Below are 27,950 nucleotides of genomic sequence, written 5' to 3'. Positions count from 1 at the left end.
TCATTAAAGCTACCGCTCTTGTTGCATGAGTGAGTTGTGTGTTGGTGGGTGTGCGTGTGTGTACCGTGTGTGTTCGTGTGGTGTGTGGCATGTATTGCTTACAGTGGGTGTTAAACTAGGGTTACGATTAACTGCCGACAGTGACAAATCAAACACTCGCCACAAAGCGTTCTAGCAAAAGGGCTTAGCCTAGGCTACATATGTAAAGGTTACAATACACGTACTTCTGTTCATATTGCATATATATTTATCTCTACTATATACTTGTATATATGATTATTCCATTAAACTACAATATATAAAAATATATACGCACATTATACTATAGAAAATCATAAGCGCCTCGTTTACAGTTACATTTCATTTTTTTTCTATTCGCAAACCTTGCATCTTTCTAAGTTTTTCCTTTTTTTTATGGATTTTTCAGTTTTCTTTTTCTGTTCTTCATTTTGACACATTTTTTGTTTTAATCTCTACCGCACGTTCCTTCTAGGCATCTGGTAGATCACAGTAGGCACCGCCCGACCCACCGCCAGTCGAGGACTTCTGCTCGTCGTCCATCAGAGCGTCCACAAACTCGCCGGCGGCCTCGTGGTGGTTCACTTGCGGCGACGACGAGCTCTCCCCGCAGTTGGTGGCGTACACGTGCCGCTTGCTGCCTCCTGGGAGCTGGTTGGAATCGTCGGTGTCCGCGTCGCGAATCGAGTTGAAAGCGTTGCACGCATTCGCGTTCGGCGAGCAGGTGTCGTCGTTGGGCGGGTAAACATGCCGGTGGTAGCTGCCCCCACCACTGCCTCCGCCCCCGATGCTACCATCGCCGTCCAGCTCCGCGTCCCGAACACTTCCGAAAACCGGAGTGTGTGAACTGCTCTTTCGCAGGGAGGCCGGCGGCGACCACACAGTCTGGTAGAGCGGCGAAGCAAAGACATACATGTGGTTTAGATACTCCATGTCGTAGCTGGGCTGGTACGAGTCCGTCTCCAGCGGGTTGTAGGTGGGCTGGTACATTGGTGTTTGGCGGCAGCTGGCCGATCCCGATGCGCTGCCGGCGTAGTGGGGTGTGTCGTAGTTCTGTGACCGGCTGGAGCTGCTCATATGCAGCAGCTGGGCATGTCCGCTGTGGCTGCCCCCGACGCTGCTACCGCCGCCGCCCATCCGGTTGGCGGGATGGGTGGCGTAGATTCCGCGGTACGCCTCATATGGAGTCTGCGGATAGTAGGCATCGCTCCATCGCACGTGGTTTGGCGTATAGTCCCCTTTGGCGTAGAGCTATGTCGGAAAAATAGAAACGGATGAGCACGCCATGTGGAGGAAATATTAAAATTTTCGCTTACCTGGATGGGACGGCAGAAGCCCTTGTTCATGTGCCTGGGCACCCCGAGCGTGTAGCTGTGGCTGAATCCCACCTCCGAGCTCAACAAGTACTCGTGGAACTTGTTGGGAAAGAACTCGATCTGCTTGTAGTTGTTGTAGATCTCGGGCTGTGGAAGGTGAAAAATGTTTAAATTACGAATGGGATTAGGTGATGACTGTCACTCACCGTGAGGTTCTTCTTTTTCTTATAACTGGCCCAGTTCTGTGCCTCCAGTATCAGCTTTCCCCCGGGACGCAGCTGATTAAACATTCGCTTGAAAGCCGTCTTCAAGCCAGCATCTCCGAAATTGAGGTGAATCCACTTGGTCACCGACAGACACAGAATGAGATCATACTGTTGCGAGTCATTGGCCATCAATGACTCGTCCTTGAGCACATAGTTGGTGTGTCTGAAGAAGACATTCGCCGGGAACTGATTCTTGCTGGCTGTGTTGGGCGACTTTCCCGAGGAAGGCAAGTGCGGAATCCCACCGTAGGTCAGTGGGAAGGAGATCGGGAAAAATTCGTGTGGCTTGACAAGCAGGGCGTCCAGCCTCTCCTGCTGCTGCAACTGCTCCACATGCTGCTGGTGGTGGTGATGGCTGTGATGATGGTGATGGGGATGATGCGGATGTGGATGTGGGTGGAGGGGCTGCTGTGCTGTTCGTCGCTTCTTTCCGCGTCGGGTTTTCTTGTGGGCTGCTTTCGACGCGGCGCCTTCATCTGGCTTTTCTTGCGTTGATGCTTCCACCTTCACCTCAGGTGGTTTCTCTTCTATGGGAATTCGCACAAAGATCGAGAGATTCCGTCTGGCCCGCGCTACCAGCTCCCGATCGATGTCTATTCCCATTATCGTTTTCGGCGCCAGGTGTCTTGCCACCGTAATGGTCATGTGCCCGACGTTGCAGCCAATATCCAGGATGTCCTTGTTCTGGAACAGCTCCACGTGCCTCTGGAAGACCTGCAGCCTGACATCCCGGAACTCGTTCATCTGACGGAAGTCTACGTAGCGGTCAAAGTTGCCATATCGGTACTTCAGGCCATCGGCTCGGAACTTGGGCAGATGGTTGAGTGGGGGAATCAGAACTGGCTTCAGCATCAAGCTGCTGCTGGCCGCAGGCTTTTGGGCAGATTCTCCCGCTGAGACATCGGCCGCCGTGGTAGTCTCCGCCCCGGCCAGCGAATCCTGTTCGCCGGCCGTGTGCGAGGTGGCAGCCGAGGTTGTGCTCATGGGACTTCCCACACTTTGCTCCGGCAAGTCTGGCGTATCATCACGGGGTATTTCAACTGAAAGAAACCGATCTGCTATAAAAATGTGTGTAACTCGAGGAGGAATCACTCACCTTCGATGAGAGGCAACGGCTTGGGCGGTAGTTCCTCCACGGGGCTGAGGAGCTCCGTCTCGCTGAACGAGGTTGAGCGCCGTGTGTTGGGCTTCCTGGCTCCACTCGGTTGCAGGATCCGCGGCGGCCGTTTCCAAGCTCCTGGTTGCGGAACCACTGGGCTGACGATTTTGTCCATAGCATCGTGGCGATGAAATTTCTAAGAGAAACTTGTATTAGTATTTGAGTCTTTTCAGAGTTGGTACAGTCTCTGGAGACCATACAGTTGCTTAGACTGTTATCTATAGATATATCCTATCGATATAGTATCCAGGTATGTCCTTCTCCCTAAGGGAAACCCGAAATAAGGCCACTAATTTCTTTGGAAAACGTTTGATTGAAGAATCAAGTGACAAGCGTTGGCACCTGATGGTCTTCTTGTCAGCAAGGGCATGAAATTATTTTAAAATTGATTTTAAGTAAAATTTAAGCGCTTATTGGGATTACTTTTAAGTGGCTTCCACGAGTCGTCCATTTGGCGGAAATTTCCGCGAGCACGACATGCCCCAAGTTCAATCCAATCGGGCGGCCCAAGTGCAACAACAAATTGGCAACAGAAAACACTAAAATCGGAAAACGGAAAAAGGAAAACTGCCAAAAGCAATCAAAACAAAACCAGAAATTGACTTGCTGCCTGCACAACAACAATAACCACAACAAGGAAACGGCATGTGCTCCCCACTCCCCATCTAGCCCCAATACTCCCGCCTCTCTCTGGATTACTCACCTTGCTCTTTTGCGAATTGTTGCTCTCACTGATTTTTCTCTTTCTGTTCCCACCTCCTGCGCTGCCGACGCTGGCGACGGTGCTGCTGGCGAAGCTCAGCCCCGTGCCGCCGACTCCGTAGCACGTGCTGGACAAGTCCAGGCGCAAATCACGACTTGCCTGCGCCCGGCGCTCGGCTAGCGTCGATGCCACTGCCAGCGTCGCCGACGGCGTCGAGTAGCTCAGCAGCAGCTCGGTAGGCGGCTCTGCCGCTGTGGAGCCCGTGTCCTTCGACTCTGGAGCCACATGTTGCGGGTGCTGCGGCGACGACGTAGCAGCTGGCTTCTCGACCGTCTCAACGGAGTCCATATCCTTCACCACTTCTGCCGGCGTCGGCGTTGTTGTTGACGTTGGCATCTCTGCTGTAGTCGTGGTCGCTGCCTGCGGAGAGCGCACATGCGCCTGCTGCCGGCCCGATTCCGCCGTCTCGCCGGCAGCCGGAGCAGCGGCTTCGCTGAGGAGCAGACTGCCGCCGCTAGCGCCGCTGCCGCCGTGCGAAAGGGCAGCCACCGGCGACGCCGCCAGCGAGGACGTGCTCGTTGTGGCGGGCAGCGTTTCCTCGGGGTACTCCCCACCGCCGCCCACTCCGGCCTCGTCGCCCGCGTGCGAGGTGTTGTTGGAGTCGAATCGCCTTCGCTTGCGGTTCTTGCGAGCGCGGTGGTGGTGCTGTCGGTGGTGCAGCGGCAGCTGGAGCTGCTGGGGCAGCTTCGCCATCCCCCCGCCGCGCTTCATCGGCGAGGTCAGTTGCTTCTCGTACTCCATGGAGTCGACCGGGTCCAGAAGGTGCAGCGGGTCGTGGATGTTGGGCGGGATGATCACCTCCACCTTGGGGGGCGTGGTGATGGGCGACTGCCGGGGCGTGGTGGCCGGCGTGTTGTTGCTGCTGGAGGCGTTCGACGTGTTCTCGTGCTGCAGCGAGTTGAGGTTCAGCGGGTCGGAGATGTTGCCGCCCAGGAGGAACTTGGTGGGCGGCACGATCACCTCCTTGCGCAGCCGTTTCTCCGGCAGGAAAAACTTCGACCTTCCGCAGCAGTAGTGCACTGCGTTGGCTGCCGCCGCCGCCGCGGCGCTGCCGGCGATACTGCTGCTGCCGCTCAGCGAGCTGGTGTCCTTGGCGCTCACGGCGTCCTTGCAGGATGCACCTCCGCCAGTTCCCACACCTCCGGCTACGCCGCCCCCGGACACGCCCACTCCGCCGGCGGAGCTGCCGTTGCATCCTGTGACCAAGCAGCATGTGTGGTTCGCATTGTTGCCCGCGCAGAGCACGTGGTGGTGGTGACTCCTGGAAAGAAGATAAGGGGACTCGTAAAGGGTAAAGGTCTCACGGAAATGTAAAACTAAAATTATAAAATCTTGAACTCGTTCAGTAAAATGATTGACTTCTTGGTAGAGTGTGTCCGTCTGAATGGTGATAATGGCTCTTATCAACGTCTGGCATGGAACTGGATTTTATGCTTAATTTCAAATAAAACATTCCACAATCGTCCTAAGAACTATACATAAACCCAGAATCTATTGGATCATCAAGTTTTACACTTTCTTTTAATGTAACAAAAAATTACTAAAATAACCATAGATTTGACATTCGACTGTTCAGTTATGAGACACTGTTTTTTTTAACAAAAAGGAAGAAAAATAGATAAATATTCTAATATCGACTCAGGATGTGATCTAATCAAGAATACACATCGACCCTTATCTGCGAAATTTTACAGCAGAGTCGCGGTATATTCGCTGCTCGTGTGTTGTGTAATATAGGACTTTGGCTCGTTATGTTATTACAGATATACTATTTTATAGAGTCGGGTTATATAGAGTTATATGCTTTACTGCTTTTACACCTCCTGCAAGGATATAACGAAAATGGTGGGTCAAGAGTAAAAAAAATAGATGCCCTTTTCGCAGCCAAAGGTACTCCTATAGGCTCAAGAATAACGTATTTATTCGGACAGGCAGACGGATTTGCTTATATCGGCTCAGGAGGTGATGTTGATCTTCATTATAATTTTAATACCCTCGGCAAGGAAGTCAAAGCAAAAACAGAGTATAGAGGGCAAGAGTATAAAAAAAGAAGTACTCTTGTGTCGGAAAAGGCTTTATTTAAAATAAAGTTCATGCGGTGCTTCTAGAGGCGCTGATTAAAAAAACAAATGTTTTCTGGGGTAAGAAGCGATTCCTTTTCCCTATTATATAGAATTTATAAATATATATTTATACTATAACTATAATATATATTATATTAATATATATTTATTATAACTTTATACTACACCGTATAACTTTATACTAAAATGTAGAAAATACCCTGTACTACATGCCACTCATTACTTTAGTTTCTCCACTGTATCTTTCTTTATGTTTATACCCTTGCAGAGGGTATTATAAGTTTGTCCAAAAGTGTGCAACGCAGTAAAGGAGACATCTCCAACCCTATAAAGTATATATATTCTTGATCAGGATCACCTCCTGAGTTGATATGAGCATGTCCGTCTGTCCGTCTGACCGTCTGTCCGTCTGTCTGTTTCTACGCAAACTAGTCTCTCAGTTTTGAAGCTATCGACTTGAAACTTTGCACACACCCTTCTTTCCTTTGCACGCAGTATATAAGTTGGAACGGTCCGGATCGGCCGACTATATCCTATAGCTGCCATATAACTGATTGATCGGAAATGGTATAACTTTGGTGTTTTTAGAGTTAGAGAGTTTAAATTTGACACGAGAGCTATTTTTGGCAAACCATTACGACATGCCAAATTTCAAAAGGATCGGCCGACTATATCTATATAGCTGCCATATAACTGAACGGTCGGAAATGGTATTTGGTAGAAATATCAACTTTCGTATTTTTGAAGATAGAAGCTTGGGACTTTTTTTTAGATTTTTTATTGTAATTAATTTTTTTTATTAGGATGTAAGAGATTATATATACATATGTATATATATATTATAACTTCCATTAAGAATAGCTGTAGAAACTTGTATAGAAAATGTAGAAAATACGCGGTACTACATGCCACTCATTACATTAGTTGTTACACTGTAAACTGTATCAGTGTACAATATTACACTGCATCCACTCATTACATTGTATCTTTCTTTATGTTTTTATATTACCGAATTTAAGGGACTAAAATTGTTACCTGTGGGACAGCATCTTCTTGTAGAGCATGGCACCTCCTCCGCCAGCTCCACCGGCCGCAGAGTTCTGTGCCAACCGTGTATTGTGGTGGTGATGATGTCCTCCGCCGCCGCCACCAGCTCCGCCATGATGGGCGCCGCCACCGCCGCCGTGGTGGGTCGATCCCGAGCTGCCATGGTGGTTGCCACCGCCGGCCGCCGTTTGGTTCTTGTTCTGGATGTTCTGGATATTCTCGAGGTCGGCCTTGTGGGCGGCTGCCGTCGAAGCGGGCAGCAGGGGCGTGCCTTGGGCAGTGGACCCAGCCGGTTGGGCCTGCGAGCTGGTGCCGCCGGTGTTGTGCTTGCCCGCGGCCTTGTTCTGGCGCTTGCCCCAGGCCTTGTTCCTGTTCTTGGGTCCCTGCTGCTGCTGCGGGGCGCGGAACTGGTGGTGCTGCGCCGCCTGGGATTTTCCGGTGACCGGCGTGGGGGACTTGGACTTTGCTGTGGCGGCAGAAGCAGTGTCTAGCACTGGCTTGGGAGGGGTTTCCTGCTCGGCGTGCTGCTTGGGACTGCGCTCCAAGCGCAGGGCGGAGGTCACGCTGGACCTGGTGACGCGACAGTCTCCGGGACGGTCGCTGAGCCGCTTATCCATGGTTGCTAGGAGGCGACGCGAATCAAGTACTTGTTTGTTTACAGTATTTCCCAAATTTGATATTTTTGTTGGTCAACTTTTGCTTTACTTTTCACTTTGAAACACCCGCAAGAATAGTTCACTTTTGCAAAGTTTTGGCTTAGTAAATCGTCAATATTTCATTTTAAAATTCATATCCTGTTTAGCTTTAACCGTTTTCACTTTCACTGTTGAATATGTTGTTTAAATTATCCATTTTGAGGCAAAGGACGACAGCCAATGTTGTTAACTTTCTGGTCGGAATCTGTAGGGAAGAAAAGAGAGAAGGGAAGAGCTCATTAAAATAGATTCGCAGCATATAGTTTAAAAGGTTCTCGGAGCTTGTTTGTGATTTTTCAGCACTTGGCAACATTTTGCATTCATTATTTGCTTTTTCCCGAAAAGGACCAGAGAACTCAGACTCGGCGAGTCAAAGCGCCCCAAACCGAAGCCCAAACCCAAGCCCAGGCCCCAGCTCCAACCGAAAACCCAACCAACAAACTAACGACAAACGAGCTTTGAAAAATTGAGCACAGACCAAGTTGTACTCCTCCCCGACCCGGCCCGGGCCCCTGGTTCCGTGTCTAGCTCGGCATTAATATTTACATGGCAAATTGTGGCTCGAATTGAGAGGTTTCTCTCGAGGCTCTCCTTCCCAGACCCACTCCCCGCCCCAGCCACCTCGTTCGTTTTGGCGGTTTCGTGAATTGCAAAAAAACAACTGGGCCAGGCACAGGCACAGAGCCGTCGCCACCGACATACAAAGTTAACCACAAAATTCCGCCCGTCGAAAACAGATTTCCGTGGGCAAAACAACCCACAAAGAACGCTTCTCCTCTGGTCCGAAGTTTAGAATACTCTTCCTCGTAAGATACAGATAGTTTCATTTCATTTTTCAGTTCGAAAAGAGTGTAGAACCTCATACTGCATCCATGAAACAAGTTGCAAACCAGAGTTGCAGTTGAAAAGGACTTGTGGAAATACTAGAGGTCTGGAGAGAAGAAAAGAGTAGTCGCTGCTGAAGACCGAGAGCCAGCGCAAGCTGCACTTCAATTATCTGACAAGCTTGGAGTGAAATTGCTTGGGGGGTTGGGTTGGCTGCTGTCGGATTTTTTCGGTTCAGCGAGAAAGGTTGTCGCTGTAACGGATCCGGGCTGTGGTGACAATCGGAAAAGCAGACCATGCTCCGCCATAACTAGAATGTCTTTCAAATCAAAGTATGAACTTTTCCCCATTTAGGGCACTGACTAGAATTCGTTTAAAATGTCCATGAGTTAGGAATTATATAGTTTAATAATCAGATCTTAGACCTCTAGTACCGGGTGTCTATAGCCAGACACCCCTTTTGTGCCTTGATTAGTTGTTCTTTGTTATTCGAAACGATACCTATCACCGCGTTTCTCGAAGAATGCCCGCCACCCGACCAGCAGCGACCCACTGCCCCTAAGGTCGCGACGAAACCGCCACCACCGCTATCGAGGAGTATAGAGGACGAAATGCCCGCCTGTTCGGCCTCCGCATCTGCCTCCTTTGGGCGCACGGAGGCAATTTTTATTTGCATATTTTTAGGCGCGCGAATGCGAAATGAGAACACAACGCGTGGCGTTCCAGAAGCGCGAGAAGACCGGAGCAGGCAGGCAGGCGGGCCGTAGAAAATTTTAATTAAAATTTAAATATGCGGCGCGTTGTTGCCGTGCCAAAAGGTTGCCCCTCCGAAGCCAAGACCCGCCGTCCCTGGGGAGGATTGTCGGAAAACTGGGACATTGTGCGACAAAGAGAAACAATTGAAGGAGTCTCGAAGGTGAGGCGGACTGGTGGGGAGGTCTCTTTTCTATTCAATTTATTTATTTTTTGTGTCCTGAGTGGCTTCTCGTCCTTGCCGGAATTTGTCAATTTTCTCAAGTCCGTAAACATTTTAATGGAGAAAAGTTGTTGTCACGAATGTTTTAGTTGTTTGAAAATGTAATTTGCGTGTAAATAAAATTAGTTCATTTGCGAGGATTTGTTTTGCGAAAGAAAGTTCTTAATTTTGGCTTGGCCATAGATTTTGTCAGAAGCGGCACTGGCACAGGTGTTTTGAATGGCAGGTCGGGTCTTGAGGGATCAAGTCTCCCCACAGAACATACTCCCCCCTTCACAAACAAAACGAAAGGCACTAAAATATTGTTGTTTTTCCAAGGCTATGAATGCTAGAGTGTATACGAGTTCAGAAAACTCGGTTAATTCTTGAAAACATATGGGTATTTTCTCTCCGTGCACAGCTGCGTGGGTGGAACAAGAGTGAAAACAAATAGTACCACATTTGTCGCCCCAGGCAGGGGCACTGGGAGGCGCGCAGATGCCATTCTCCTCCCGCATATGTAATGTGTGTCGTCATTAGGCACGGCGTTGATAACACTCCAGGTTCCAGTGGAGACTCACACAGAATCGGGCGAGTATCTTGTTTACTTTTTGCCTTTGCAGACCCCAACCCTGTCTCCAATAGAAACAAAAACTAATATCCCTCACAGCCCTCCAGGATGCCGGCAAGGCGTCGGATTTTTCGAGACATCCCTGCTGTATCCGGCTTCCCTTACATTCCTGCTCGGCTGTCAACGTGTCAGCACCACTCAGTGCTTATCCACTCTGCCCGGGCACATCGGATATCGATTCCGGGCTTGCCACCCGGAGGTGCCAGCATAATTCTCAGAAGCAGGCGCTTCATCTGCACGACTGTCAAAGGCACCTGTCCGTGGGAGCAGGTGCATTAATAAGTGGACGGTGATGCAACCCTTTCCCGTTCACTGCGCCCTCCATTTTCCGCAAATTCGCACATCGGCCCACAACCGTTCCCTCATAACGGAATCGAATTAGGGGAAAACTAAAAGTAATAACAAGACAGAGGGCAGTGCAGTGCAGTGGGAGGGACCAATTGCAGTGGGAGGAAACTTTTCCGAAACTATTATGTTTTTCCGACTGCACTTTGTCAGTTCTGTCGCTTGTTTTCGGTCGGGTTGACTACAAAAGTTTTCTCTGCTTCGTTGGTGGTGTGCTTCCAACTCCGACTTGTTTTCTCCGGTCTTGTCTGGCCTGGACGTGGGCCACGACAAACGCAGTCGATGCTTGAAGATCTTCAAAAGTTCAAAGTGACTTGAGGAAAGTAATGACAACAACTAGCGTTAGCTTGGTCGATTGCTGATAATTGTTATCTTGGGCACTTCCGGAGGGCGAGATCTTCGGACTTGGCTTTATTCAAAACACTCATCAATTATGTAAAAAATGAAAGGGAATAAAGAAAAGCGCTGAGTCGCTTGTCACAGCAATAAAAATAAATTAAATGCACTGCCGAGAGGAATATTTAGAAGCCCCGGCCAGCCAGGGGGAGCACGGAGAGGCCAGCACTGAATAATTTTGCACGGTACATTGACTGATTATGACCGACCCACTGGACGCTGATTTATACACAATTCTGGGCGGAGGAGGCAGCCAGGCGGCGAATAAAATTACAATGGCAAATTAATAAAAGCGAGCAGGACAGCCACCTACCTAGTCGGACAGTTTCAGGTTCTGGCTGGAGAATGCATACCCTTAACTCTCAAGTTGCCTGAAAAACTATCTGCCGGAGGACTACACTGTGGCAGAGACAATCAGGGAATTAGGCAGTTGGGCACTTTATTGCTGTCAACCTACAGAACCCACAGCATTTATATTTGAAATTAGTTTGGAAGTTCAGTTTACAGTTCTACACTGAAGGAAGAAATGTTTAGATTCATGTTGTCTAATTTCCTATTAAAAACTAGCTTCGAAAGAAAAACCCCAACAGATAGACGTCTTCATATAATAATCCATAAAAATATAGAAATATTGTATTTTTATTATCATTAAGTATAAATATTATATGACTAACTCTTCAAAAATTAATTAAGTCTATTTTCAGGCCTCTAAATATCTTTCTCCTCTGGAACTATTTCATTAACGGAAAATGTAAATTAATTCAAATCATTCAGCTTGAATAGATCTGTAGGAAGGCGGGCCAACTACTTCAAGTGCTAATCAAAGGCAACAGTCATAGCTGAGCAATCTCGAACTAATTACCGGGCTGATTCCATTTAATTAAAATTCCCATGAACATTCCCATACACATTCCGCACTGAAACCAACTAGGTTTTAACGGGAAGTGGGGGAGTTTAGCCACCCAGGTATGTCCTGCCAAATTCTTTGGGAGTTCTATGCAATGACACTTTAGTTTAAAACTAAAATAAACGAAACTACTGCCGTTTTTCCAAAGACCTTTAACCATTCAATAAAAATGGGGGTGAACTTAATTAACCCTTTGGCTGATACGCTCAGAATATCCTTATTTTGGGAAGCTTATTCCGGGAAAATAGTGAATACCCAAATGGCGTTTTCTGGGCAAACACAGTTTATTACCTATGAGCATTGTGTTTCGCCATTTCTTTTAATATAGCTTATTGAACTTTAATGGTTCTAATTCAACAAAGAAAATCCTTTTACATATTTTTCAGATAATGAAATGATAAACATAAAAGTTTTTTATTAATAAAAACATTTTTATAAAAACAGAAAAGCCTTATTCTATAGACAGCAGAAAAATGTCTCGAAAGATTTTTTGGGAAGAGGTTGTTTAATATAAAATATACCATATTACCAATAAAAATTCTATCTTTTTTGGCTCTTTTCTAAAAAAAATGTAATTTGAGATCATTTTTATATCATAGTTCTATACTCGAAAAATCAGTTATTCAAATGAACGGATAGTAAAATATGGTTTGAAATAAAAAATGAAAACCTACAACTTAAACAAAAAAATATTTCTAAAACATTTAGAATGTTTTATCGATTATTTTATAAACAAATGCAATTACTTTACTGCAGATTTTAACTTTAAAACAGTCCAGATTTAGCTCGTTTAAGGGGTTATATACAGTTGTACCGCGCAAAAATATGGATTTTTATCGATTTTTTTTTGACACCATAGAAAATATTTATGAAAAATGTTTTACCGACGTTGTTTAGTACATGTTTCTGGGTACTTAATTAAATTTTTTCATAAAAAAATATTACATAACAAAACTGTTATAGCCGAATCCCCGGATCGTCTTTTTTCGATGGTGTCTTGCGGTGGACAAGATTTCTCGAAAACGGTTCATCCGAAATCCAAAATTCAAAAAAGTTTAGTTAGTACATTGTATTGTCTAGTCCGTGAACGAGGAATTTTTAACAATTTTGATTAAAAAAAAAATGGCGACGTTTTTAACAAAAAATGTACTTTTTCAACGTATAAGATTTTCGTTTTTTGTGCTTTAAAAAAGGAGTTTTCAAAAAAATTGAAAATCCCTCGTTCACGGACTAGCTAATATCATAATAAATAAGTGGTCAAAATTTGGTGTTGATCGGATTAGTAGTTTTTTAGTAATCGTGTCCACCGCAAAGGTAATTTCCCAAAAAAAAGATTCTGAGATAATCGCGTTTAAAGTTTCAAGGTTGTTCAAGTTTTATATGCAGATAGTGCGCTTTAAATAGCTACAGCTTCAGTTCTAATGCTCCGATGGTTATGAATTTTTGTGAGAGTATTTCCAATAAAATGTACTTAAAGAATATGCAATAAAAAAAAATCGATTTTTTCATATATCACAACTGTATATAACCCCTTAAGACTTCAATTAGCAAGGCAAAGTTACACAATTTAATGAAACAAGAATATCTGTCTCTCCTCCCCTAGCGAATAAGACTGCTTTGGATTTTGGGAAAATATATTCGATTACTCGAGGCAGTGCTACACATTACAAAGAAAAACATGAATGCAATTAGTTCGTTTCTCGATCATCCATCGATATCGATTGTGAATTTGATAAAATCGCACTGGAACTTGTTCCGCTTCCCCCACATGTGGCTACACATTTAAATTTTCGGAATAAAACTTAAACTAAACAAGAGCTTTGGTGGAGGAAAGACTCTCCAAAGGGCATTCATCCAATCATCAGGCCACAGCCCAGCCGGAAGCTGTTCTTCTGATGATTCATCCGCCCGCTGATGGCCAGGGAGAAGGGGAGGGGCTGCAGGCGCTTCTCGAGGACACCGGAGATGTGCCAGTTGGAATCGAGACTGCCGCGGAAGACGAGGTCCGCCTTGGGCAGGTCCACCTGGTAGGCCACCGTGGCCGTGGACTCCTGCATGCGCAGGTTGGTCTCCACCTCGACACCGATCTGCAGCTGATCGCTGGCCTTCTGGTAGTAGCTCAGGTGGAAGCCGCCGGGCCCAAGGGTGCAGGACCACACAGAGTCCCCGAAGGCGTAGCGCCCCACACCCGACAGCACGGCCACCTGGCGTCCGGGCACATTCGGGCCGTACTGGTAGGCCAGCTCCGTGCCCAGGGCCAGCCGCTGGGTGATGGCCTGCAGGTACTGGCCCACGATCACCCCCGATCCGGTAAGGAAGCCCGGGTTGCCCATGGTCAGCGAGAGGGTGAAGTCGCTGCCCCGGTAGTCGGCGCTCAGCTGGGTGGCGACCAGCTTGGAGTCCTGGAACTGGGAGGCGAACTTGCAGCGCAGCCGCGAGGTCAGCTGGTGGATCACGTTTGCATTGAGGTTGCCCATCGGGTCGATCTCTCCCAGCAGCACCGGGAAGGCCTCGTGGGGCCCGTACTGCTTGGTGCCCACGTAGGTGGCTCCGAAGCGGTAGCCACTGGGTACCGAGGAGTTCATGTTGATGGTGTGGGTCACCTGGAAGTGGTTGCTGAGGCCCTTGTTCAGCATGATCTTGGCGCCCTCGAAGGTGTTGGCCTGGATGTCGCGGCAGCGGCTGTGGAGCTCATCGACGGTCCCCGGGTTCTCCAGCTTCCGCGCCTCGGACTCCAGCGCCTGCACCAGCTGGGACGGCATAGCGGCGGTAAGTGGGGCCTCCGGCAAGGCCAGGCCGGCGGCCACCTTTCCCCGCCCCTGCGAGGAGTCACCGCCTCCCGTTGTCGCCATCACGTTGCCCATTTTCGAGTGGGTTTGCCTGCACTCCTGGTCTGGAACTCTTCAAACGCAATCAGCAAGTTCTGGTTGCGAAACAGTAGAGTCGGAAATTTGTAGCTGCCCGGCTTAGTGTGTAGGGAATTTTAGAAAATTTGAAAAAATAGAACCGAACCTACAATGTCATATGTCGGGGGATTTTATGAACTGATTTGAAAATCAGAGCAAGCTAGTCTTAGAAAATAGGACTAGTCTTTGCCATACTGTTCTAGTGTTGGTCCGTTTACATTCAGTGTTCTAAAGCGGACGTTTTTTTTTACATACGAATTATTACATAAGTTTTAACCCTTTAATGTGTTTCAAAAAAATACATTTTCAATTTTTATAGTAAGGTTATACCAGGAGGAAACTGTATAGTTGAAAGTAGAGCTAAGCAAGTTTACTTGACTTTGATATAAAATGTATCTATAATATACATTTTAATAAAAATATTGCAGCAGATAACAACCGATACCAATCTTTTCTTAAGGTATCTGTGCAAAAGCAGAAACCCAAATACTTTCAAATTGAAAGTTTAAAATTATACCACACAAACCTATGGAGAGTAGTTATAGAGAACATTGGCGAAATGAAACCCTAGTCACCGTCTAAGGTTAATAACACTTGTTAGACAACACTGTTTCACTCACAATCTGTCATTTTTTGGTAACAACAGGCTACACCATGTCCACGAGACACCCTATAGTTATGGTAAACTTAATTTCCCAAACTGTGTATATTTTTAATAAATCTTAAGGAATTTTTAATCCAATATTACTACCCGACAAAGATAATAATTGCTCAAATGGACAGTTACACTTGCTAACATCATACTTTTTAAACCTCTATATTTAATGGTGTTGATATTGGGTATCAACCTATACTTCAGCATGAATATAGAAAACTGAGTGCCTCCAGTTAAAAGTTATCGGTAGACCCCCTAAGACAAACAAATACCTCTATCCTGCCTGGCGTTTTCCCCTTTACTTTACCATAGGTGGGGTATTAATTTTACTCATTTATGTAGCTACCGAAACATATTAAATGCACGCCCTTGTACGTCCCGGGAAGCCAACCTCTCGCAAGGCGGCTGACGTGCGTGGGTGGCGGGTTGAGGCGAGCGACTCATTACCGGCACGCCATCCGACTGCCTGGCTTTCCTTCTCGTCGCTTCCTGGCGATTTAAAAAGGAACTAATCTTTAATGGAAAAGCCAATACATGTAAAGGGTAATGAAAAGTTTACTAAAATTGCTTTAAAAAACTAATTTAAACGCAATTTTATTCAAGGCGTCGTTAGCTTCAAGTGGCCGAAGGTTAAAACATTCAATTTTTTGCTTAATTAAAAGGACCCGACCTTTTTGCAGTCGGAGACGTTCGTCCCAGAAACTTTGATAGGTTTTCCAAGCACCACCCTGCAGCCACCCACTCGCAGAAACGTTAACATAACTTTCAGCTACTTATGGCAAAATCCGCTTAAAGTTGCTGGAACAGCAAGTAGTAGGCAGTGCCTGTGTGTATACCATACGGGCGCGACGCCCAGGACATCTCCATTTGGCCCACTCATATACCACAGACTTAATACACTTTGGCCGGAATCGGGGAGGCAAAAGTCAACCAACTTTATTTTCTCGCAAACACAGCAAACTAACTTCGCCGCCCCCCGCCCTGCCCAGCCCAGCTATGAAAAAGCTCATTGACTTGACAATATAACAAGACAACTTTGGTTCGAGTTTTAACGTTTGGGGGGGAGTACTATAAGAAAAACTAAGAAAACAGGCCTACAGCTCCATGACAAGCTTAATATTCGTGAATTAAAAGAATAACTGTGTCCAAGAGCTGACCAGTTTTTATGTTTTTAGTAAATATTCAACAAAAATTGGTAGCCTTATTTTAGGTTACACCTCTTATTGTTTAGGAAATTTCCCTTCGCCAGATGTCTATATGTTTTCCAGCAAATTTGTTGTCTTATTTGTGAGCGCCACATAAAATGCAAATGGCGCAAATCCAAACTACGGCAGACAATTTTGTTTCGACCTCATCCCATGGGTGAATGAATGTATTGCGCCACCCACCCACCCACCGTTCATTGTTTTCCCCCATGTACAGTTAATTGCACGTTTATGAGGGCGCCCTTGTTCATGGGAATGGAATCGAGTTACCTACTTATTGCGATCCTTGAACGGCTGCCTATGAATTGCTGTTTAATGTGGAATTTTATGGTTGTGATTTGCAATCCGGTTGAATCTACAAGTCTAACAATTTTTCTGGGCTTTTAGCTTTAAAGCTAAATTAATAGACACGTAAAATGAAGACTTTAAAAATGCATAGAGCGTCAACATTTTCCTCGTAAACTGCCAGGACTTCAATGCTCCCTTTTCGGAAGGGGCATGGGCATCTCTCTCTACTTTTTCTGTTGCACAATACTACGAGTAGGGCTGCTATAAACAATGGCTGTGCTGCTAGCAACCTCGCTAGTAATGCACATTGGAGGAGGCACACAAAAGAGACAAAAGACCAAAGGACTTCGGGCCAGGCTGAAACTACAGCCAGTCGAAACGAACGAGGACAGAACGTCTGGGCCGCTGACTGTGCCAAATTCTCTGGCAGTTGAAAAGCGACCTATCTCAGTCTATTCTAGATTATTCATTTTATGGAAAGTAAATGGTTCTCATAGCGTTTTAATAAGGTGTTCTAATAGGTGCTCTGATGTTCTGCAAAGATGAAATATCCATCAGATAGCTTTATTTTAGACTGCATTTATGGATCAAACTAGTGAGTCCTCACCTTAAGCTTCTTCTAATCATTTTAGGCTTCAATAAAGTCCCAATTAAAAGAAAACACAGGCGAAATAATGCAATTATGTCAAAGGTTAACCGTAATAATGCGATTGATTCACACGAATTTCGGTTAAAAATACGAAAAACCTCCAAAAGCCTTGACGCATTAAAGAGATAAACACTTAAATTAATAATAACAACTACTTAGGAGCGATACCCTTTTGCTGATAGTTTACCGAAACCCCTCTTTAAAACATAACTCTTGATTTCAATGTTCATCCATGCCTATTTTTGCATTTCCCATGCTCCTCTACATATAGACATTTTTTGTTTGTTTAATTGACTTGAAAACCAGTTTTATTTGTTTGATGACAGCCAAAAGCAAAAAAAAATGCTGCGCAACAGCAACAAACTTTGAAAGCAAATATAAATATTGTGTGCTGACCAACTTGGCTCTTGACATCGCGTAGCCTTAGAAATACCCTCGCAGAAAAGGTATATACCTGGAAGTCCCATTAAATAGTCGCTCATCTTGTCAGCAGTCTTTAACTAGTTTCGAGGGTAAAAATCCGTCGATACATTTTCCTTTTATACATTTCAGTTACCTCTTTTATTCGTGCAAAAAAAAAAAAAAGAAATAGAAAACACCGACAAACACACCGACATCCATAAGTATGGCTAGGCACGAGAGAGGAGAGACGCTCGTGCTCTTTTTTCTTATCATAATGCGATTATTTTCGGACTGCCCGGCGAGTATAAAAATAAAAGCGTAAAAGTATAGAACTTAAACGCCGTAGCATCCCTGTGTGTGAGCGTCAGCGTACCTCCATTGCACATACGTATTACGTGTGTGAGTGTGTGTGGGGAGGCTCAAAGCTAGCGGAGCTTTAAACCAGTTTTGCCATCTTCTCTAAGCTTCCTTCTGTCTCTGCAGCCTCTCCTTCCATCTTTCTTTCTTGCGATGCCTCATTTCTCGTCTTGGTCTGTTAATGCTAAGCCTTCTACTTCGGGAGCTGACCTAACTTGGCAGATTTTGAAGATTTCAACACCAGAAATATTATTTATTTTTAGGATTCTTTAAAGCCATTACCCTGGAGTCGTCATTAAATGGAGTTGTTCTGAAAGCCAGAAGTCTTAAACCCCAAAGAGCAGTTGGGAGCACAGCTGCCAGATGTAACACATAGATATAAGCTCGGATATGCCCCTTTTGTTTCGTTTAATTATGGCAGTGTTGTGATTTTTTCGCTCTGTTCCAATGAGCTTCCAAGGCATTCGTCACTCTCCAAAATTAGTTGTAAATTGTTGCACCGCCACACACTCATATATCCACACGTATTAAGCGCTTAATGTCTAATTTATGCAAATTTAATTGCAGCCAGACATTTTAAATGAAATTGAGAAAAAGCCCATAGGAATGGGGAGTACGGGAAGGATGACAGTAGGCACTGAGCACTAGAAAAACTGGGCACTTTTCAAAAATTCACCAATCCACCAATGGAGGTCGTTCTGGCCCACAAATTTCTGTTTAAAATGTTTTCATTTCACCGCCTTAATTATTTTACCGCACCTTATCCGCCATTGATAAATATTTCTGCTGTTATTTATAGGATTTCCTTTTATTTTAGTTGTTCTTGCTTGTTGTTGCCCGTTGCGCTCGTTTCGTTATTTTTTTTATCGCACAGTGGCGCAAATCATACCAGTCACGAACGGGCAAGGAGAGACACCGCTTTGCACCGTTACGAGCCGCTCTCGGCCCACTGTGCGCTCTCTGTTTGCAAATGTCGCCGCTGTCGCTGTCGATGTCGATGTGTTGTTGCTGCAATTGCCGTAGTGGTTGCAAAAGCGAATCAGAAGAAGAGGAGCACCCGCTAAATACATTTAATTGTTGCTGCTGGCCTCTATTTAAGCTCGCACACAGGCACACGAAGAGCACAGAAACTCGACAGCTTGCACGGGAGGAAAATGCGCACGGGAGGGATCTGATTTTCCATCAACACTCAAACTTTCTAATTTTAGTACAAATTAAATCATTTGTTTACTGTATTTACACCTCCGTTCAAGGGCTTCGTTTGACCGCGGAAACGTCCGAACTCACCGACTCAAATATTTCTTTTGATACCCTACCATTCCATACCTTGCATTTGTGTCCACTCGGCGCCCGGAAAAGAGAGAAGAAAGAGAGCGCGAGCATGGTATTGTTCCGACACAATACCAACGGTCCCACTCGGAAAGTCAGCTGAGTAATCGGTTTACCGGTTCAGAAAGAAGGTAATGTGTTTTAAAACCAAAACTATGTGCTTTTTGCCTTGGACTCTGCGGCTCTTTGACTTTCCTATCACTGCTTTCCAATGGCCCCATGCTAATTTTAGTTATTTGGCCCCCTACGCGGTCCTTTTCCCCTTGAGGTGAAAAAGAAGCAGACGTATGCGGACCGAATGGGTCCTACGTATGTAGCTGTAATAAATGCGATAAAAGAGCACAGCTATAGGGGTGAACCGGTTATAGCTCTCTGTTAACTGTTAACGTCTGTTAGCTCTCTCTTGTTTCACTGCCAAGGCGTTGCGCCCGACCAGCTTAGCTTGTTTATAGCTACTTGTATATGTATGTATTTATATTTATTTATATATTGCTATCATTGATATTTATCAAAAAAAATAAAGAGTGAAAAAATATGTTCTTTTATTTTTCTTTAAACTATTTGTGGGACGAATTTTAGCGTTCGGAACCGCAGTAACTATAAGATATTTTTCCCTTTTTTTTTTTTTTTTTTTTTTTTTCTAATTTTAATTTGTAAACAAACAGTTTATATACCATAAACATGGTATTTTATAAAAATGTTAATTTCGGTCATCCATTCTGGGTTTTGTTCCATTGGATTTTGTGGACTTTGTGGATTGTGTGTATTGCGCCATCACCGAGTTGATTTGTTGTTGGGCGACATACAAGCGTGTGTGTGTGTATCTCATCTGTATGACCATATTTCGTTTGTTTACAGTTTTTCGTTTTTCTGTACGGAATTTGCAAGGTAGCGGGCATATTCGAATTTGAGAATTCTCTTTCAGCATAAATTTATAACTATAGTTAAAAAAATTCCATAAAAAATGATTGGCCTAAATAAAAGGGATAATAAACCATTTAATTATTTATTTCATAATGTTAAAGAACTGTACGGTACGAAATATTCGATAAATAATTGACGCCTACGGTCTTTGGGTTTTCGTTAGTTCTTCGCTTTTCATTGCGTTTGATTGTTTTAAATTGAGATTTCTGTGCCAAAAGCGGCGATGCAGCATGACCGTTGTCATCTCATTATTTGTTTTTCCTATCAATGCAACATGTCGTCTGTATCTATACCAGCAATAATCTTGACAAAAAAAAACGTTAAGCAATCTGTTTATTGTTTTAAAATTTAAATTTGAGTACATGAGCTGTAAGGTTCCCCATAATTTTTTCATCATTTTTTGATCAAATTAGACTTTACAAATTAGACACACTGCACCGGGGAAAAGAGTGATAATGATAGTAACAATGACATAACGACCATACGGTTCGAGAACAATTCCTGACCATTTTTAAGTCGATAAGTTCAATAGACAGACCCAAACAGATACGGAACAAAATGGTATCCACATAAAATGGCTCCACGTAAAGAAATTTTTACCGATGTCGGATATTACGGCTCACAGACAAAAAAAAGCCGTGCTCTGAATAAAAAAAAAATTTTTTTCATCACAAGCTCTAAGAGCGCTTTTAGGAAGCAAAAATTTTCCTGAAACTTTATTTAAGGAGGTCTATTTTTTTAAACCTATAGACAAGAAAGGTTACTACATTAAAATGCGACACATTGTATAGATGACATGAATATAGAATATATTCGATATATAAAAAAAGATGCAAACTAGAATTGAGGCAAGTTTTTTGGTCAGTTACCAGTTTTTTTTGCCGCAGCTGTATGTTTTGAGTTGGTTATGTTTTGTGGGAAAGGGTATTATATTAACATGACTACCGCAAAAAATAATTATGAGAAATACAGCGGATACTTTTCTTGTTACATACAGTACATTTTATATACATTGGATGAAACCCATCATGAACCAACACCAATGAGGGAACATTTTTCACCTATAAGGAAAGCGGTTAATTTTTGGCAAGAAATTAAAGAAGTTTAAACCAAAATTTACATACGACAGAAATTTAACAGCAGAAAGAATGATTTTATATTTTAATAAAAAATGTTTGATTGCTTTACGTATTTGGAAAGTATCTTCTCAATACCCAAGGAATAAAAGTTGTTAGAAATCCTAACGTAGAGCAAGGCAATGGTTGCCGATTTTTTTGGGTGGACCCATCAATGAATGAGAAACATAACATACTGCTGCCTTAACTATTCAAGTACAAAGTAAGAAAGAGCGGGTGAATTTATTTATTTGTTTATTTCTCTAAATTTTTCCTAGAAAATTTAATAAAAAGTCAAAAGCACCACAAGGTAAATCGACCAAATGAAGAAGGAGAGTCCTTATTTCTTCCATTATTGACATCAGGGGCAAGTAAAATATTAAGTAATAAAAAGCCGAAACTTTTCAGCTTGAAATATTATACAGAATGGCATATTGGAGGGTGGAGGGGCGAAGGACTGTGTGTGAGTACTTTCTATTAAAGAGAAAGGTGAAATGATAGAATCCTTAAGGCTAAACAGAATCTACCGCTTTTCCTCCTTTCCCTTCATGTAGCGTCAGTCATTCCTGGGAGGTGGTCGGAAAAAAACAAGAAATAGGGGCGCCTGAGGTGGGCGCGGGGATATCAGAGATATTGGCAGAAAAAGTGAAGAAGTAAACGAGGCCAAACATAAATTTATTTCGCTCCGTTCATCTTTTTTCTGCTTAGCTTTTGCCTGATTTATGACTAGAACAAATGCCCGCACACTAGCACGTCGTACCTACACACACCCGAACTAGACAATAACACACACTCACCCACAGGACGGAATCAAACTTTATTGATACTCGCGTTTATGCAACAAAAGGGGGCCAGGGGAAGGGGCGTGGCAACGCAAGATGCTGACAGAGGGTCGTTCATAGAGGCGATACAGTCGCACAAAAAAGCGTTGGCAAGCTTACAGATATCAACTATAAATACTATGTATTTTCCGACTTGTGCAACATTTTAGAGTTTTCTTTTATCCTTTTGGGTAAAGTAATTTTTTTTTGTTTGGGAGTCAAAACTATACTATTTAACACTAAAAAAAAAAGCTTTAAACTAAGCTTTAAAAAAAGAACCAACTTTTTAAATCTTGAAAAATCCAGTGTTTACTATAATAAATATCAGCTGCGTTCTCGGTTATAAAAATATGAGGACGCTTTGATCTGGGGGCGTTCGCCAGCTCTAACTTCTTTCTGGTTTCACTGTGTCACGAAATATGTTTAATTAGGTTTTTAAAAATTAAAGTTTAATTAGGCGAACAAAAAAAAAGCACTTGTCACCGGGCTCATATTTTTAACTTTAGTGATACGCAGAACAAATTTTAAAAATTGTAAATCTTTATAAAAGAGTAGTGAAAGGTCGCAAAATGACCGTCAAAAACAACACTTTTCCAAAACGGGTTGTGAACCAGAGAAATTACGAATTTAAAAAAAAAACTTTATCATTCAACAATATAAATACCCAAAACTAAGACCCCCTGCATTAACTAATTTATAGTAGCGCGTCCTTTATGTACAAAAATTTATTTCGCAACGAGGCAACAGGGTCCTGACAATGTTATATGAATATTTTGATCGAAAAAAGATGTCTTCAAAATATTTATATTTATATAAATATTTATGCATTTATGATAATCCATGGTGGGTTTTAGGCCATGTATAGATGACCTACTCCCTGATAGGGGAGTGTTGTATGAAGGTTGGTTGTAAGCTAAGTTATTTGAACTTCATATAATATACCATCAAATATAACTACTTTGGGCCCACCTGAGCATACCATTTTTCGCCATTTTCGAGTCATGCCATTTTGAGATTACTTGGAAAACTATATGCTCTGGTTAATGTGTCTCCCATTTGATGGGGGGACATTTCCTGGGACGAAGACTAATAGATTAACGTGCTTTGGATATTAGCGAACTGTTTAAACTTAAACTATCATTTTGTATTTTGTTCCGTTTAAAGCTTTTTAGCGGACTTCAAATTGATCTTTTTTGAGATCAATATTACTTAAATTTCAAAAGTTGTTTTAATAGTTCACGGCTTTACTAACTATTTTCTTGGAAAATTTGACTATATTCACTAGTTTTCTATTTTTATATGCGTTTGTATAATATTACGTTTATTCATATTGCAGTACTTCCCGCTTAAAATTTTAGCTTTTTTAGTTCTATAATTAAAAAAGGTTAACTTCAATGATTTAATAAGAAAAGTGGAACTGGTGCTATTATTTTTTTCAATTAAAAATAATTAAAATAAAATGAATATCTAAAAAGGAATTTGAGTATAAGTTAAGATTGTTTTTTTATTAAAAAAATACTAAACAATATACAAAAAATTAAAATTGTAATAAATTTCAACAGTAACTACATTTGTTTCGCCCAAATCAAAATGTGCTGAGGTGGTGCTATTATTTTTTTCGCAACTGTATTTAAGTATTTATGAATCAAGGGAACATTTTTTGCAATGTGTAAGGAGCGACATAATAACACGCCTTGCCGTGCTTACGTGTAGGACATGTTTATGACCGAGAGATAGATGAAATAGAAAAGGATCCTAGTTGAAACCTGGTGCTTTTTTCTCACTAACACTTTTAGTTTAGTTTTGCAGATTGAAGTTTGTCCTTGGAAAGTGTTTAGATTGATATTTGCACTAACTGATCTCTAATTCACTCATATTATAAATAATAAATAATATGAGTAACAGGAATACCTATTTAATGGGACAACTTCTCCTATTTTTATCTCTTCCTTTTGAAACGAAGGTATTAGGAAACAGAGTCTGGGCAAAAGCTAGCCAAGAATAGGATTGCCAGAACAAAGTTTTTCGTCCTCTTATGGATCCAAAATATACTTTTGTGCTCCTCCAGGACCGGATATAAAAATAATTCGATAACAGAGCATAAAAACTTACTTATCATAATAACGTTTAAGATACAAACATATGATAAAAAGTTTATTCGAGGCCGAAGGGCTTTTTTATAAAAATGCATATTCAATTCCCATGTGAAACGTTAAGCTTAAAAAGTATAAGGTTTTTTTGGTTCCAGATCCATATCAATTATTAAAAAACCTATTTTATTGGGAATAGATAAATGTACCAGCCTTAGTTGACCCTTTTGATTTAGGGTTTATTGGTAAATGCAGAGTCGGGCCTCTAGTTGAAGTCTATTTTTGTAACACTATTTTAAATTTAGAGTTACATTTTTCCAAAAATTTGCGATATATTTCTTCTTGATTTATTTCAATATAGTTTATACCGATTGCAGTTTGAATCCCAATGGAACTAATGCCAATGTACAGACCACTGCCCGATAAGCGTCCACAAAGTTAAAGATTAAATAAAAGTTAGCAAACATCTGGGCGATAACAACACTTATTCTCAAATACGTCATTAAGAGAAACCATTCAAGAGACAATAATAAGTTAATCATATATTTCAGTCATAGGTTAATTTAAGGGTAATTTGTTAAAAAAAAAAAACTTTATACGGTCCTGGGGGGGTTAAGAGAAGCACCGATGAGGGCAAAGGGCAAGAGGCGACCAAGCAAAGTCAGAGCAAATTATGAAAAAACTGCTTCTAATGAGAAGACCTATCAGGTGGCAATAACCGGGGTGGAAGGTGAGACTGAAGCGCGTTCCTTTTGCCAAAAAGCAGCCAGAAAATAATCCGGCTAAAACGCAAAGCGAAGCGTGGCAAGCCAACAAAGCAACTGGAGCAGCTTAAACTACCTAAAAACAGCATGTTTGAATTAAATCAACTCGGAACAAGGCAAAAAAGGTAAACAAAGCTTGGGGAGCCCGGCCAGAGACAGGGGAGGGAAGGAAAGGTGCCCAAAGAGTGCGCACAAAAAAAAGTAGCCTAGAAATAACGATAGCCAGAAAGAATAAAAACAAGGTAAACAACTGCCAGGGAAATTCAATAAACTCGAGTTTGGACAGCTTTCTTTTAAACGGCATGATGTTCCTTATTTCAAAATAAATCCTAATGAGACTTTGAGATAGACTATCCATACCTTAAAAGAACATGTTGTTACTAAAAAACACTGTTGTAGTAACCCATTTCACGACATTTTTTTATACCAGGCCTATTTTAATTGAAGTTATCTTATAAAAGTAGATTATGTGCCGGCGTTGGCGTGGAAAAAATTGGAAACCAAATTGATCAGTGTGGGCGGTATTATACATACATACATATAAGGGTATGCTCAAAATCTTACAGATTTCGTACTTTAGTATACTCGGGTATAGAAAGTAAAACTGAATTGAATAGTTTAAAATGTATTCTATTGGCAACCTGTGAACACCACGCAATGGAGCAAACCACATCCAGTTGAAACGCTTGAAATCACTGCTTTCTAGTTGCCAATGTAAGGTGGATTTTACTAATCGGTGTTCAATTTTAAATAATAAAAGAATTAAGCAGCAGTTGTTTATTAATATTCCTAATGTTTCTAAAATAAAAAGTCACCATTAAAGTTCAAAATAATAATTACATTCTTCTTTAAAAGCAGCATATTGATGATTAATTCGAGAAGTGGCCTGCCAAAGAGAGATCCAGAAAAGAAAGATACAGAAAAGTAGCAACTGCGATAAACAGACTCGTTAAATTTTTAGTCGTTTTTCAAATTTTCTCTGCACTCCACGCACGGGTCTAGGTACATAGATAGCCGGTTAAAAAACCGGCTGAGACATCTACGAAAGTATCCACAAAACTAGCAAGTGCCACATACCTGTGTACATATGTACATACATACATACAAATATGTATGTCCATAACTATTCCCTGAAACACACGAATTCCTTATCCCTGATGCTTTGCGCCTCTGAAGAGCCCACCTAAATAACTTCCGCCTGAAGGCTTTAATAAAAATAAGAAAAAAGTAAAATAAAAATTCAAAACGAAGTTAAAGTATCTTTAATTAAATAAATTATTTAATTTATTTAGCTATTCCACCTTTTAAGTTATATTCGAACCACTGTGCGCACATATTACCGCTTTTGTCCTGCATCCTTAAAGTTTTTAACTCGCGTATCCATACTTTCCCACCACATGGCCTTCCCCATTCTATTACCACTTCCACTATTTGCCAGCCAGTCGCCTTGTAATTATTGTCATTACGTCATAACCAGCAGAACCACGACGTCGAGTCGCTGAAAGCACTTGCTTGGCTCGGCTCTTTCTTTTCCCCAATCCCACTGTGCCACCAGCCGTAGAATCGCAGTCGGCGAAAGGGGCAGCGAGGGAGTTTTCCCTATTCGCGCCAGATTAAATCCCCCAAGAAATCCAAACAAACCCCAGGCGGAGGCCAACCGGAGGGCAGGAGGGAAAAGCGCAATAAGATCGAACTGCGAACGCGTCCAGTTTAATGTGCTTTTAAATGTTTGTTTTACGTAATGATCTGCTATTTTATTGGCGGTACATGCCACGAATGGCTAATGGGAAGGCGATTTCACAGAGTTTTGACAAGCAACAAATAAATAAAAATGAATGAAATAGAAGCCTGGCAATTAACTTGGACATCTGACAAGCACGCGATAAAAGTCGCGTCGGCCTGGTGCAGGGGGCGTGGGGTGACGAGGTGAGTCAATAAGTTCTGATTGCTCGAGTGACGCGTGAAACCCAGAATTTAAACTTGAAAGAAAATAAAAGAGGTGGGAGTATCGCCCTTGGTAGTGTGTGTAACTTTCCAATTAGAAGATTGACAGCGGGCCAGAGAGAATGCACAAGAGAAAAAAAAAAGCGCTAAAATCACTCTCACTTTTGCATTATCTAGCATGACTATCTCCGTCCCTTTCGGGCCCTGTTGGCGGGGGCGAGTGTGTTGGTGCGATGAAAACACAGAAACCACAAAACAGCTGAGCGCTCGTAGCCCCTACGTTTTTAGCCAAATTGGATAGAAGGAAACTTACCGCTTTGTGAGTCGGCTTGCTGGGGTCAATAGAAGTAGCTCATTTACAAATTCCAGTTGTTTCACACAGGTGAGTACTCTCTCTTCCCTCACTCGAGCCGCGATTTCGGTTGTTTTGAACGGTTTACGACACAAACGGCGCAACTATTTGCGGAGACGCGTAAGAGGGTTGTTGATAATGTATCAAACGAATATGATCTAGAGGTGGTGCAACATAGGCGGAAGCATCGATACATCGACTTTTTCAAATTTTTAGCAATATCGTTATCTTATGGCCACTATCGATGAATTTTTCACCTCCCTAATTTAAGGGAAACACAGAGGATGGTATGAATGAAGAAAATATATTTATGATGTTGGTTATTTACTGTAGTTACATATTTCTATTTCTATTCAACAGGTTTTGGTTGTAAGTGACGACGATATTGTATGAATCGTATACATATAACTATTATATTTTGGCTAAATTTTTCATTGTTAGCCCCCGGTAAATTATGTTTATTTAATTAGTTTTATACGAAATAATAACTATCCTGACAGAAAAACTATTAAATTAAACTATTAATTCTGCTATTCTTTAATAAATTTTTATGGTTTGGGTTAAAACGTTTCCTTTTTCTAGGCAACTCTTGAATACTATTATAAGGAAAATAGTTTAATAATAAAATGTAAAAATAAAATATTAGACAATATCGGTAATGTTAAATCTATACAAAATGAAAACTAATATCAGAGATATCGCAACGGAAAATACGACAGGGATGGAGAAACATTCCGCAAAT

The 27,950-nt window shown here is 42.5% G+C and overlaps 2 protein-coding genes and 1 long non-coding RNA gene across 5 annotated transcripts; 1 reads left to right on the top strand and 2 right to left on the bottom strand.

Annotated features, from left to right (window-relative positions):
* Window positions 1-224: 224 nt before the first annotated feature.
* Window positions 225-27,311, bottom strand: bin3 (bicoid-interacting protein 3). 3 transcript variants are annotated; one of them, XM_017236831.3, is made up of 7 exons: window positions 27,170-27,311; window positions 6,642-7,553; window positions 3,463-4,783; window positions 2,697-2,895; window positions 1,541-2,640; window positions 1,335-1,481; window positions 225-1,269 (listed from the first exon to the last, which is right to left on the bottom strand). In XM_017236831.3, the coding sequence occupies exons 2-7, from the start codon at window positions 7,268-7,270 to the stop codon at window positions 490-492; spliced, it is 4,176 nt and encodes a 1,391-aa protein (XP_017092320.2). In that variant the 5' UTR covers window positions 7,271-7,553; window positions 27,170-27,311; the 3' UTR covers window positions 225-489. The 3 variants fall into 3 exon arrangements, with proteins under 3 accessions (XP_017092320.2, XP_017092321.2, XP_070134942.1); XM_017236832.3 differs by lacking the exon at window positions 27,170-27,311 and adding an exon at window positions 19,196-19,478; XM_070278841.1 differs by lacking the exon at window positions 27,170-27,311 and adding an exon at window positions 18,629-19,141.
* On the bottom strand, window positions 13,024-14,481 carry tomboy40. The gene has a single exon (XM_017236837.3). It carries the CDS (start codon window positions 14,269-14,271, stop codon window positions 13,258-13,260), a length of 1,014 nt encoding a protein of 337 aa, XP_017092326.2. The 5' UTR covers window positions 14,272-14,481; the 3' UTR covers window positions 13,024-13,257.
* Window positions 26,592-27,686, top strand: LOC138926110 (uncharacterized). The gene is made up of 3 exons (XR_011442472.1): window positions 26,592-26,838; window positions 27,034-27,238; window positions 27,569-27,686. It is a non-coding gene; the product is annotated as an uncharacterized lncRNA (long non-coding RNA).
* The last annotated feature ends 264 nt before the right edge of the window (window positions 27,687-27,950 follow it).

Source organism: Drosophila bipectinata, chromosome 2R (assembly GCF_030179905.1).
Source record: "Drosophila bipectinata strain 14024-0381.07 chromosome 2R, DbipHiC1v2, whole genome shotgun sequence".
NCBI lineage: Eukaryota > Metazoa > Arthropoda > Insecta > Diptera > Drosophilidae > Drosophila > Drosophila bipectinata.
The sequence above is the reverse complement of the archived record's forward strand: the minus strand, read 5'-3'. Positions and strand labels throughout refer to the sequence as shown.